Raw genomic sequence first — 14,547 nt, 5'->3', positions numbered from 1 at the left:
TCATACTATACTATGTCGACAAAAATTAAAAAAAAAATTTGACAAAACCGTCATATTATACTATGTCGTCCAAAATTGGATTATTCTTTTTTTTGGACAATAGAGTATAGCATGTTATAGCAACCTAAGGAAGTGATTTCAATGAAAACAAAGTGAGGACATTTTGGCCGGTCCTCACTTTGTTTTCATTCACTTTGTTAGTTAAAAACCCTCACTGGTCCTCAGTATGACGCAAGTACAAGAACACGCACACACACACACACACACACACACACACACACACAAAGTGTCTTTTAAAGTAAAATGATAATAAAATTCCACGTTTTTTTTTCCGTTTTTCCTTCTCTCAGTGAAGTCGAGAAACCTCTTGTCCACCTTCGAGGACGAGCAGCCTCACCTGCTCGGTCTCGGCGGCGAGTATCCCGACCAGCGGGAGGACACGGCCGCCGTCGTCATGGCTGCCTGGCGTCACTCGGAGCAACAGAAGCTGGGGGCGGAGCCCGGCCGCGTGGAGACACACCCACCGTTCAGGAGTAAAAACAATCACACGCAGACGCCAGAGAACGCGCTGCTCGACCTGCACAGGTACGTTCAATGATGCGCATTCAAATAACTTTATTAACACGTTCAGATTCCAAACAAAGGACGTTAAAGACGTCAGATTATGAGGCGGCCATTTTGTTTGCTTACGTAATATCAGATGACAGCAGCTAATGCTAGCCTTAACCGAGTTAACCGTCGTTCACTAAACATTTAAATTTCACCTTTTTTTGCAAAACATTAGCAAAAACATCACATTTGTACACTGTTATGTAGCTCATTAGCTAATATCAGAAAACAGCAGCTAATGCTAGCCTGAACCATGTTAACTTGTCGTTTAACGTTAATGAAAACACATTTTGTCTGAAAATCCGTTTTTTTTATGTTACAAATACGACATTGTTTGAAGACACCACGCTGTTACGAAGCTCATTACGTAGCTCATTAGCTACTATCAGACAGACCGCAGCTAATGCTAATGCTAACTTGTCGTTCACCAAACATTTAAATTTCAAATTTTTTGGAAAAACATTAGCAAAAACATCACATTTTGACACCTTTACATATCTCATTAGCTACTATCAGACAACAGCAGCTAATGCTAATGCTAATGCTAATGCTAACATTTAAATTTCACATTTTTTGGAAAACATTTGCAAAAACTTCACATTTTGACACTTGTTTAGTAGCTCATTAGCTACTATCAGACAACAACAGCTAATGCTAGCCGTTCACTACCCGTTTAAAACCCACATTTTCTTGTCTTCTGTCAGGTCTTTGGACCAGTGGACGAATCAGAGCAGCAGTAAAGTGATAGAACTGGAGAGGACGGTCAACGAAACGTCCTGAGGTTTGACACCAACGTCCCCTTCCTGTCCTGGACAAACCCTCGTCCTCCTACGTTTAAGATCATGTGTAATCACATACACTGTAATAATAATAATAATAATAATAATAATAATAATAGGATAAAGAATATGAGGGAGAATAAAGCACTGGTTGCTTTTATTTCTGAAGTAAAAGTTGCACTGACTCTCGTCTTTAGTCGTATTTGACCTGGCGTGAAAACAAAGACCAAACACTGCTTCAAAGAATTGGCGTTTCGATGCAAAAGTGTCTTAAAATATGAAAAGTGAGGTTTTTTTACAGGACACGGACGACGACCTCTGTATTTATAGATTCTCTTTGTTTTTTTGTAGTTTGTGCCTCTTTTAACATGAAACGTTTTCTAATTTTGTTCCAGTCATACGTATATATATTACATTTTGATACTGTTTTTTTTCATTTTATTTCATTTTCATTATTATTGTTTTTTTTTCTCTCTATTTGTTCCCGCGCTCGTTTAGAAAAAAAAAGTGAATATTCGATGTTGTTTAAAAGGGAAAAGAACGAGAGAGAAAAGTGTTTCACGATGCAGTTGACGATCAAATATCATTTTCGCGTTTGTAAACGTCAACACGCGGAGCGTTTACTCACAAACTGTTGATTATTTTGGTTATTTATTACGGAAAAAACCGCTCAGATTTGACGTGTTCGGACTCTGTCTGTGACGTTTTGTCTCTGGGATCGTAAATAAGGACGTGAGGGGACAATATTGGACATTTATTTATGCAAAAAACGTCAAAAAACACAGAGGTTTGAGGATTTTTATCAAGAAAATGTGCGAAAAATATGTGGTTGATTGTTACAAAATTGCGAGAAATGTTCTTCGTTACGTAAAAAATAGTTGATTGTTTTGCGTCAACATTTTGGCGTTGCGATCATCGGCTCAGAATCCTCCATCACCAAAAATCAATATCACGTTGCTATTGTCTTCTTTCGATGATGTGCTCACAGCGCCCTCTGCTGGACGACTTTGTCATTACTTCAAAACTGTCAGTCGCGCTTCTCGTCTGTACTCAAATTAGACGAGTTTTTAACGCTGTCCGATTTGTCGTTTCGATAACCGACGACTCGTCGACCGTCGGAGAAGTCGTGAGTTGTCGTCATCGTTTGCGAAGTTGAATAGCGAGAAATTTTCCTCGTGTTTTGGTGTCGCGATCGTCTGCCGAGTATCGTACGTCATCGCCAAAAAAAAAGACGACATCGCGTTCACTATTTTGATCGGAGAATAGAGGGCGGGGATGCAGAGCCAATGCTGTGCTCACAGCGCCCTCTGGTGGACAACTTTGTAATTACTTTTGTAAAAAAAAAATAGCTTTTAAGGTTTTCCAATTTGTCGTTTCGATAATCGAGGACTCGTCGACCGTCAAAGAAGTCGTCAGTCGTGATAATTGCTACAAGAGTTGATAGTTAGCGATTTAGCGGAATCACTGACGCGTTAATTGTCGCAACAGAAACGGGATTTTTTATTTTATTTTTTTTAAAGTGCGTTAGAACCACAGATTTCACTTCCTGTTGCCCTTTAATCTTATCTTTGCACACTTTCACTCGCTTTGTTCCATTATTTTCTTTCTTTTTTTTTTTAATTAAAGCAATTACCAAAAAAAAACTATGATTTCTTTACAGAAATTATAAAAAAAACATATATATATATATATTTTTTTTGTAAATAGGAGTTGTTAATAAATAAGAGAGCGTGACTGCGTCTGTTGTGTCTGTGTCGGACGTTCTGGGATTTTGAGTCTTAAATGTTTGTGTTTTTATTTTGTATTTTTTTTTTTTAACATACGTTTGTTAGAAACCAAAAACAGTTGAGTTTTCCAGTTATTATATTTTAATTGTATAAAGTTATCGGTGTCCGCGTCGTCAAAGAAACGTCAATACATTCCTCGTTAATCTGTCGTAATCGGCTCTCGTCTAGTGATGTCTGAAACGGTTGTTTGTTTGTGTGTAAAGTCCTGCGTCCTGGCCTGACTTTAACTTCCTGTCGCTCTTTTGCATTCACGTAAATAAAAGTATTTTCCGTAGTAAAAGCAGATTCACCGTCTCGTCTGTTTGTGTCTCCTATACGTTCAAATAATCTGTGATAATCTCATGATATTTGAATATTTCTACTTGATTTGTTTCATTTTTTTTGCACATTTAAGTGCTGATCGTTTGAAATAATCTTCATCTGTAATGTTTTAATTCGCACATACTTTTGTTTTTCTTTTATCGTCCCATGTAAATAGAGATTAAAGGACTCGTTCTGTCAGATTATTTCATTTAGTCCAGAAGTAGATTAAATCGACCGTTTTCTCTGTGGACTTTGGTGCAGGAGAGCGACTGAAATGTCATTTTGCTTTTTCATCTGACCTCTGACCCCCAAATGTTGCCACAAACACACAGCAGTGACGACATAATCTGGGGTCTAATGTCTGTGTGTGTGTGTGTGTGTGTGTGTGTGTTTCCTGGGATTATTTATGCTCAGTCCAGACAGATGCTCCTCTGTGGAGGAAATACGACAAAAAAAAAACAGGTCAAAGGTCAAACAGTTTCTCCTCAGGTCAGCGACGACTAAGACGACGACGAAGATGTCGACGAGGGCCGCATGCACCTCACACACACACACACACACACACACACACACACACACACACACACACACACACACGTAAATGAGAGAACATCACCACCATCACACATGTAGTGCACAACATATGGTGTGTGTGTGTGTGTGTGTCAAGTGTTTGACAATGACATCCTGACAGCATGTGTGTGTGTGTGTGTGTGTGTGTCCTACTTTCACACTGATGATGCTGCAGAAATGAGGAGAGAAGAAGAGAGAGTTTCCCACAATGCCCTGCTGCTGCTGCTCATCCCCCGGGTTGGATGGATGGATGGATGAATGTATGGATGGATGAGTGGCTCATGTGTAGTGATGTACGTACACACACACACACACACACACACACACACACACACACACACACATTGTTAAGTGTTTATTGTCACCGCCTCCTTTGCGGCTCCCACTGTGTCGTTTCAGGAGGATTTGAAACGCACGACTTCCTGTTTGGTTTTTGAAAATAAAAGCCTTGTAAAAAAAAAAAGAGGTAATAAATAATAACGATAATAATAACGATAGTAATAAACATAAGTGAAAGTACATTATTTATTTATTTATTCAAAGCAGAAAGAAGATAATCAAATGTCTCATTTATTGGTGATATTTTGTAAAATGTGATTTAAATTAACTTTAATGTACAAGTTCAATATTGTTTTAAATGTTTTTTTTGTAATAAAAAACAATTCCTGAGGTAAACTAAATGTAAAAAATACTCTGAATACTAAAAAATATGAATAATAAAATGAATAAATAAAACAGTACATGTGGTAAACATTATACAGTAGACATTTAAATAAAAACAATGTATTAACTTCATATTAAACACACGTGTACTGTTTTATTTTAGTGTTTAGTGAGAACAAAATGTGTATGAATATTAAGATTCAGAGAGTTAAATAGATAATATTCAGCTGATTTGGCCGTTTAAAAGCCGAGTTCAAACGCCCGGCTTTTACTTTGAAGTTCCACGTCGCCCACTTCCGCTTTGACGTCAGTAGCTTGACGTCGCCGCTGAGCCGGAGCTCGTGAGTGCAGTACGGCTTGTTGTCCAGGCGGCTGCGCGTGCCGCCGTACCTGGCAGCGGCAGCAGAAAAAGACGGTCAGCGGTCAAGAAGCTCCGCGGAGTCAGCCTCCTCCTCCTCCCCCGCATCCTCACACTCACCCCCCGCCACCAGCATCACTGTCCCCGGAGGGAGGGAGGCAGGGAGGAGGGCACCGAGCACAGAGAGACGGGGGGGTCCAGCGCCAAAGAGCTCCGGAGCAGCATGGACCCCCAAACCAAGGACCGCATCGGCAGCAGCCCGGCTGCGGGGGGCTTCAGCGGACGCCTGGCCTCCCTGGGAGCCGACGGCGGAGACTCGGAGTCCGGAGCCGGCTCGGAGGAAGCCACCGCGGGCAGCTGCAGCGACACGTTCAGTGGCAGCCTGCCCGACATGGAGCAGGAGAGTCTGGAGGAGAAGCTGCGGGGACTGGCGTTCAGGAAGCAGACCTCGTACCGGTGAGTGCAGTGCGGGGATTGCGGGGAGGAGGATGCTGGGGCAGGACCCCGGACCTCTGGAGGACGTATTAGCATGTTTCTGTGCTTTTATTTAACGTCATTTTCACGTTTTTTTTAAGCTAAAACACGTCAGAGTTACGCGTCAGCTAGCTAAAGCGTATTTAAACACAAACACGGGACACAGTGAGTGAGTGACGGAGATTTTTTTTTTTTTTTTAACCGATATTACGATATTTTTAACACTTTCAAAACTCAAATTCTTTAATTTTACGATGCGGTGTTAGCTTTAGCTTTAGCTTGACCCAGCTAACGGAGTTATAAGTCGGTGTGAATGTGGCACGATGTGGCGGTTTTCACCTCTCAGTTTGTCTTTTACCGAAATAAATTTGCGATATTATCGCGATAATTTTACTTTCAATTTTGACTAAAAACAAAGTTATTTTTACAGTTGTTTTTTGTATCACTAAATCATAAAAAATTGTGATTCACGATATTTTTGCGACAATATTTACCTCAAATTTCGGCTATTTTAGAGTCACGAGTGGCTGCTCTACCGACATTTAGCTCAATAGTAATTTTTTTTTTTTCGCTAATGGTAATTATTGCGATTTATGATATTACCGCAATAATTTAACGTTATGTTTTGGTTCAAAACAAATACTTTGTTAACAGAAATGGACAGTCTTCCGTTTAGTTCATTTAAAAAAAACAAAAAACTAACCAAAATAATCGCGATTCACGATATTATCGCAATCATATAACTTTACAATATGGCTAGAATCAAATCGCTGTTGTTGTTGTTTTGTTTTTTTTAGATTTATAAACAATAACACGGTCGAACTTTGACCCTTCATTTTTTGGGTTAGCAACAAATAACGTTAGCGTTTTCGATTTGTTCATGTCTGAACCTTCTGTTCGTACTTTATGTCAATTTAGGTCATAAGAAAAATCTTTCGTAACGCTGACTGAGAACATTGCGATTCACGATATTATTGCGATCATTTTAACACCTGCTTTCAACTCGAATGGCCCTAATATTGTGTTAGCGTTAGCTTGACTTGGCTTACAACAGTATTAGTAGTTGTTGTTGATCTACGTCCACATTTTTTTGGCGCATTTTCCTACACGTACAGAGGAAACAGACGAACTCATGTTGCGATAAACTTTATTTACGTTGTTAGAATAATCTAGCATTTTAGGGGGGGCAGAGCTTTGACCAGCGTGTGGACAGGCTCCAGCGTGTGGACAGGCTCCCCCTTGTGGCACCTTTTAATAAATCCCTCAGAATTTAGACATAATTTCTCGTCAGTCACGTGAGAAAATGGCAAATTTACCTAAAAAAATTTTTTAAATTCACAATTTTTTTTATGTTGTTAGGTCTTGATGATAACGTTAGCAGCCTCAGCACGACACTGTCACACACACACACACACACACACACACACACACACACACACACACACACACACACACACACACACACACACACACACACACAGTAGCTTCTCAGGCCTTGTCAGCGATGGGTCAAAACAATTGGACACACAACCACGCGTGTGTGTGTGTGTGTGTATGTGTGTGTGTGTGTGTGTGTGTGTGTGTGTCACCCTGTTGCGGTGGGGGAGGCAAGGGACGTCAGTATTGATTTGTGGTCTTTGTGCGTGCGTGTGTGTCTGTGTGTGTGTGTGCGCGCGTGTGTGTGTGTGTGTGTGAATGCCAGCAGCAGCTTGACACCCTGGTGTGACTGGCAGCTGCTGTTGATAGTGAAAACTGGCCAGAGAACACACACACACACACACACACACACACACACACACACACACACACACACACACACACACACACACACACAGTTGTTAGTTTATGTTGTTAGATGTCATGATAAAGAATGTGTGGCATTCATTCACCCGTCATGTTGACTTTACTTCAGTAAATAAGTACGCGACTGATACTAGACGTAGACCGATTAATCGGGCCGATATTTGACTTTTTTTTTTTGGTCAGTTATTGTTTGTAATCAGCAAATGGTTACAAATTTTGATAAATGTTACTTAAAGTCACTTCAAACTTCATTTTAGATGTTTTAGTTATCGGCTTTAGGAAAACTCATATCGGTCAACCTTTAAAATACACGTAATACATGTTATATTATTTCAGAGTACAAAGCATTTAAGTGTCTTTTAAAAAAAATATATATATCGTACTTTTTTACCGATATCTGACCAGTATCGGGCCGATATCGAGCGTATCATCTCAGTGTTCGTACAATTAGAGATTCTCTTCTCTACACGACAATAAAAACACACAGCCGTGTGGTTTTATTGTGTTTTAAAAATATAAGTAAGTGTTTGTTAATTGTACGTTAGAAGTGAACGAAACCTTTTAATTAAGTGAAATTATTGTGTTTGTCTTTTTCTAACTTTGTCTTCAGCTGCCGGTGGTTTTGCACTCAAGCTTATAATCGTTTTTATTTAGTTTGGACCTTTTGTTTTTAAAATGAGTCGAATACGAATTGGCTCGGACAAGTTCGCTTGTTTTCGTAGGGTTGCAAATCGCTAAAAATGGACACAGAAAATTCAAAATGTCTGACTTCTTGTTGAGTTGAGGCCATGGTTACGGTTGACTTTTTTGTTCGTATTGATCTCTTACATCTTCCCACCAAGTTTCGGGAAATTCAGTGGAATTCCATGTATGCCCGAAGTCGTCGGGTACTTCCTGTTTCGTTGCAAATGTTTGAAAATTCGCCAAAACGCAGAGGGTTGCCGTGGCCACGCCGTTTTGAATCTACAAAATCCTTCAACAACTTTTCACCTTTGACGTGTCTAGTACAAATTGGCACATTTGTTTTATGTTGCGACAAACGCGTTGGACAAATTCACTCGTTTTCGTAGGGTTGCAAATCGCTAAAGATGGACACAGAAAATTCAAAATGTCCGACTTCCTGTTGAGTTGAGGCCACGGTTACTGTTGACTTTTTTGTTCGTCTCGGTCTAGTACATCTTCCCACCAAGTTTCGAGAAATTCGGTGGAACTCAACATATGTCAAAGTCATAGGGCACTTCCTGTTTTGTGGCCAATGGTCGGAATTGGCCAAAACGTGGGTTTGCAAATCGGCAAAATTAAAAAACGTCTGACTTCCTGTTGAGTTGAGGCCATGGTTACCGTTGACTTTTTTGTTCGTCTCGGTCTAGTACATCTTCCCACCGAGTTTCGGGAAATTCGGTGGAACTCAATTTTGCCTATTTTTTCACCTGAAAAGAACGTTTGTTATTAAAATTGTTCAATCGACAGATAATTAATTATATGTTTGGTGCACAAAATGACAGAAAACTTCTTCTTCTTCCTCTTTTGAGTTTGAAATCTCTCGGTGGAGTAAAATGTGGGAGGAAACCACGTTATTATCCCGTTGAAAGGAGAACGCAGTTTGACGCCAAGAAGTGAATTTCCATATGTGGTGATATGAAAGAGCAGAGACATGATGCTGGACATCAAAGTGTGTGTGTGTTACTGTGTGTGTGTGTATGGCAGTGTGAAGACACGTGAAACTTATCTGCCAGACATTCATCACACTTTGTGTGTGTCTGTGTCTGTGTATGTGTGTGTGTGTGTGTGTGTTTCCAGAATACTGTCCATCCTTTTATCTATTTTTAGACGTCTTACTCGTCTGCGTGGACGACTGTCCCGCCTCCTCCCCCTCCTGTGTGTGTGTGTGTGTGTGTGTGTGTGTGTGTGTGTGTGTGTGTGTGTGTGTGTGTGTGTGTGTGTGTCTGTGTGTCTGTGTGTGTGTGTGTGTGTCTGTGTGTGATTGTGTCATGCAGTGACAGTTTACTCTTGGCTCCGGGTTCTGGAAGTTCTCGAAGTGAAACCTGTTTTGAAGTTTTTTTTAATGAGCGACAACAACAACAACAGAATAAGTCATAAATCACTTTTTTTTCTCCTGCACCAAAGTCCATAGAGAAATTCCTGCTGCTTTGTTTGATAAGTTTTTGATGCATTCTTGTTTTTTTGCAGTGATTTTTTTGAAAAACTGACAAATTTGTTCCTTGTGGCAAAAAATGTCACCTTCCCAAAAACTGCTGTAAAAATGTTATATATTAATATTTTTTTCCACTTTAAACGAGTCGAGCTTTTAAAGCGACTTCAGTCTGAAATATACATATGAAATATTAATAATATATTTTTTAAATTTTAACCCTTTAAAGGCCATTATGTTTATACAACTCTACTGGTTTTTTTTAAATCAATAAAATACATTTAATTGAGAATTTGACAATAATTATTATTAGACCATTGGATGGGTCAATGATTGGCGGAAACATTGATTTTGATGCATTCTTATTTTTTGCAGTGTCAAATAAAAAAAACAAAAAACTGACTAATTTGTTCCTTGAGGCAAAAAAGGTCACCTTCCCAAAAACCGCTGTAAAAATGTTATATATTAACATTTTTTTCCACTTTAAACCATCTTTTAAAACTACTGCAGCCTGAAATATACATATACATTTTTAATAATATTTTTTTAATTTTAACCCTTTAAAGGCCATTTCGTTAAACACAACTATACTGTATCTTATCGAGAGAAAAAAACTAGAAAACCAAAACTTTAGGCTAATAGCGAAATTAGCGAAAAAGATACGACAGTTCTAACGTTTACCAAAAAACAGCCAAAATGTTTTCGTACCCTAACCCTTTAAAAAAATCACAAAAGGAACTCTTCAGGGTTAAATGTATGAAGACGATACGCAGCACCACCTGCAGGGGGCGAAACTGTGATCAAAGACCTTTCATCATCTGAAGCCGTCCGCATAGAAAAGTCGCCATTATTCAGCCTTCAATTTGGTACGAATACAAAGGCACAAAGGGATGAAACAGACGGGAAAACAGAGAGAGAGGACAGAGGTTCTGTTGAATCCACAAGTCAAAGGTAAAAATAAACGACGCGTTAGTCACGTCGTTTAAAAACCCGGAGTCTGAAAAGTTTTTGCTCGACTTCAAAGACTTTTCCCTCGCGGGGGCGAAAAGAGCGAGGCGTTTAAGGTCTGGAGCAAGATTTTTGACAATTAGAGCCTCAGCTGGTGCTTTTTGATGCTCGGCTCGGATGAATCAAACACAAAAACCTCTTTATTGAAGCGCCCGCGCGTCTCCAATATCAACCTCAACTCGGCAGGAGGTTGTGTTTTCACCAGCGTGGCTTTGTCCTCTGACAGCTTGTCCTTCAACTTCCTGTCCACAGATCAATCTGGATTTAATGCGAAGGGTCAAAGAAGTATTTTACCTTTCAAGTTTGATAAGAATCGACCCAACGACGACGCCACAACATCCCCAAAAAACATCCAAAAGTTCATCTGAATCTGATCCAGATTATGTTGTCACTTTAGTGAAGGTCTGAGCTCTCTGAGTGATCTTGTTGCCTTGTTGAATGGCGAGGATGTTTGGGTAACTACGGTGGCCTGCACATGCCACAAAAAGAATGTCATCCTTCTTCTTTATTTGTGTTCTTTTTTTTTTGCTTCAAAATCCGTCCGGTTCGTCCGTTCAATCTGCTGAAGAAAGTAGGATTTGGCATATTTATAATAATGTCAGATATTCGAATACGGCAGTGCATGAGAGCTGGTGAAAATAATGCAGGGTCCGCTAGCTCGCGGTAGCATTCTTGAACGAGATGCGTCCAAATGGTTAGGCTTTGTTTTTATAGATGTTATAATGGGTTAAAAGTTACGTTTTTCCATCCACCCATGAACTCGGGTCTTTTTTTGCTCAGCGCTAACCGCTAGGCTACAGCGCTAACTGCTATTCCGCCATGTGATCCAAACATTTGTTTTTCGTATTATGTTTTTTGCCATTTTGTAAACAATTTTTGCATGACTGAGTAATCGAATGCTTGAATGCTTTGAAGAGATAACACACTTATACAAACATATTTATGGGTGATATATTCCATTTTGTGCCAGTTAACTCTACCAAATGTTACCTTTTGAAGCTTTCCCAAAGAGAAAACTTATTTTAACTTTCAAAATATAACAATCACCACATTTCTGTCTATTCTAAATTGCCTAATGTGATTTTTTTTAAATTATTATTAGCGTTTTAAATCCCTGACTTACTTACCTACTTCTTTTTTAATCCTATACCTCTAAATATCAACATTGTGAACGTAATGCAATATAATGCATTACTGTACTCTTTGATGGTGTTGCATTCACTGACCCCGTGTTTTGCATCCGTCGTTGTTTTACACAAACGCAGATCGGCATTCAAACGTCCTCACAGTTGAACCAGGCAGTTCATCATCGCACAGAGTACAACGGCGTCGGGGTTTTTCCTCGGGGGAAATTAAATTTAAAAAGGGCCAAACAAGAGACGCTCATTATACACAACAGGGGGACGCCGCTCGGCGCTCCGTCTACTCCCTGGAAACGGACTCGGCGGAGTTTTCTAAAGAGAGAGCCGCGTTAATCATATTTTTATTTTCTCTGCTTTATTTCCCTCCAGAGATTTGCTGTGTAACAGCAGCAGCAGGAGGAGGAGGATCCACCACAATTAGCAAACACAACAATCACAGCGGATGTAGCGTGTGCACGATAATTCCGTAACAGTTCATGATGCGATATCGTTCTATTTTCGTACGTAAGAAAACATCAGTTGATTCAAGGAACATCTGTGTTGATTCCCTGACCGGTTTTATCGGAACTTGAGAAGTCGTAAACGTAAATCTGTCCAGGGTCAAACCAGTCGATAACAACAACGCGCCACGTGTAGCGACATTTTTACTACTGCCGGGCACGTTAGCGACGGTTAGCGGCGTCTATGTTGACGCACGTTAACGCGTGAAAACGAGTCTCTAAAGTAACGCTAAACTTTAAAAACACATACGCGGTACACAGGTACGCTGGTTATTTGTAGCGCTGCTCTTTTCGCGTAATAATAATTTGCGCTCCAGTTCGACTGTAGGCACGCTAACGGCGCTAAAGGAGCTAATGGAGCTAACTGGTAAACGGTGCCTGGACTCCGGTGCCGCGGTACGTAAACAACACGACGTAGCTGCCAATTTTTTTATCGTGACTATTTCAAAGACAGCAAACGCCACATTTTGACAGTTATATATATATATATATATATATATATACATATATATACACTGGATTCACTCAGTCGCTGTCAAACCACATTTTGGATGTAAATGCAAAATGTCAAAAATGCTAATGTTAGCTAATGAATTAATATTTGCCTGTTTGGTTCATAAAGAGCAAGATAATTGTTTAAAATGCTCCAAAGAATCAGAAAAGCAACCCATATTTTCAGTGTTTTCTGCTTATAAATTGACTAAAATGATGAATTCATTACAAAAAATTATGTTTTTGGAATTGCTGAATTACTTACCATATATTTTGATTATTGGTTTGTTGGCCCTAGTGGTTTTAAACCTAAAAACAAGCTTCATAAATATATTCTGATAATGTTTTCTGGTTCTTTAATTAATTTTGGTTGGGTTTTTCTGACATTTCATCAAAAGATGATCAATTATCTAGTAATAAAAGATCATTTTCACGTGAAAAAATATCAAATGAATGCTAGTGAACTGTATTTCTGTTAGCTAGGAAAATACATAATGACCAAAAATACCTAAAATCGTAATAATAGACAGTCGTCGGCCATTGTACTGTTGCGAAATATTACCTAATAATAGTAATATTAAGTTTTTTTGCAATGTTGCCCTCGTACAGCTAGAAAAATGCCCTGTAGATCATGGCGTACATACATGTTCATGCAGTTGCATGTGGGCGTTAAATATTCATTTCCTTCTATCGCAACAACTGCGTTCCATGTTTTATGTATGTGAGCCGCGAGTCTCTTGCGTGTCAAAGGTCAAAGTGAATGTAAACGGTTGGTGAAAGTCATGTATACAGTCTGTATGTTGTGTTACAGGAGAGATTTAGTGCGTCTATTCCTGTCGTAAACAGGTAGAAGCGTAGGCGTGTGTTGGTGGTCGTGTCGGTCACGAAAACGTGGTTTATTTTCCAACTCGTGATATTCAGGGAGCCTGGATTTTTTATGGAGTCGCAAACCTTGTCTTGTCTGTGATTGGACATTCGTTCCACGGAAGTCCTGAGGGCTACCGTAATTACATAATATGGACGCAAAGCTCTATTTCTCTGCTTTCCCGGTAGTTTTTGAACTTTCTATAGATCACAAACGGTCTAGGCATACCCAAAGCCGATGGTATACTTCCGCGCGCATCGCATATCGCTGACCCTGGTATACTTGCGCGTCACGGTCCTGTAGTATCCCACTTCGCTATCGGGTGGTGCTACAAGTCTGGACGCATGGGAATAGGACGCATTCCTACCAAAGAAGAAGAAGAGAACGATGCTACAGCACCCTTGGACATGTCTGGTTAGAGAGGTTCGCGGATGGAAGGCCTGTCGGGCAAGGGTTGCCAGGTCGAGGCTCGGATGACTCGGAACCTTTGACGACGACTTCTTCTGTTGTCTAGGTCTGCTTGGCGAGCGGGGATTACACTGCACCTACTGGTGGGGCGGTGGGTGGAGTATCAGCTACCCAACGCGCTCTTTGCGAATGGTTCCAAAATCTAGGATGGTGCAATTTGCGTCATCCGCACGGTTTTGCATACCTTAGCCTTAGCAGGAGGGTTAATGGATCGGACAGTGAAGCGTTAAAGGGGGGGCGGGGGGGGACTATCTTGGGGGATATATTTGTCACATTTCTACCTGCTAACGCTTACATTTCTTGTCCAAACACTGCACACACTGGTGCCCTGCTAAGTCCAAAGCCCTTCAAGTGGACAGTTGGTTGCTAAGCTGTTGTGCGTGCGCCAAAAAATCCGAGTGGAGGTTGTTATCGAAAGTTATCGCTAACGGTGGCTAGCTTGAGATACGTTTTGCGGCCGTGAAACTTTTCTCTGGAATGCGGTAAACCCGGACTTCCCGATGTCCGATGCGGATGGAACACAACATGATTCCACTCTTGGTACGCTCGTTCCTCAGTCCACTTCTTAGCA

At 40.3% G+C, this 14,547-nt stretch overlaps 2 protein-coding genes across 2 annotated transcripts in view; both read left to right on the top strand.

Annotated features, from left to right (window-relative positions):
- The window catches only part of creb3l2 (cAMP responsive element binding protein 3-like 2), a gene marked incomplete at its 5' end in the record, with an annotated part of 34,807 nt that extends 33,368 nt beyond the window's left edge, over window positions 1-1,439 (top strand). Inside the window, 2 exons of the mRNA XM_083906865.1 lie at window positions 351-585; window positions 1,314-1,439. Of these exons, the coding sequence (XP_083762991.1) occupies window positions 351-585; window positions 1,314-1,389 (311 nt within the window). The 3' untranslated portion in view covers window positions 1,390-1,439. The remainder of the gene's footprint in view (window positions 1-350; window positions 586-1,313) is intronic.
- Window positions 1,440-5,295: 3,856 nt separating this feature from the next.
- Window positions 5,296-14,547, top strand: part of dgki (diacylglycerol kinase, iota) — a gene marked incomplete at both ends in the record, with an annotated part of 61,646 nt that continues 52,394 nt past the window's right edge. Inside the window, one exon of the mRNA XM_083906725.1 lies at window positions 5,296-5,528. Within this exon, the coding sequence (XP_083762851.1) occupies window positions 5,296-5,528 (233 nt within the window). The remainder of the gene's footprint in view (window positions 5,529-14,547) is intronic.

The sequence above is a fragment of the Microchirus variegatus genome (genome assembly GCF_963457635.1).
Source record: "Microchirus variegatus genome assembly, chromosome: 20".
NCBI classification, from domain to species: domain Eukaryota; kingdom Metazoa; phylum Chordata; class Actinopteri; order Pleuronectiformes; family Soleidae; genus Microchirus; species Microchirus variegatus.
Note: the sequence above shows the minus strand (reverse complement) of the source record. Positions and strands in the feature narration are given on the sequence as shown.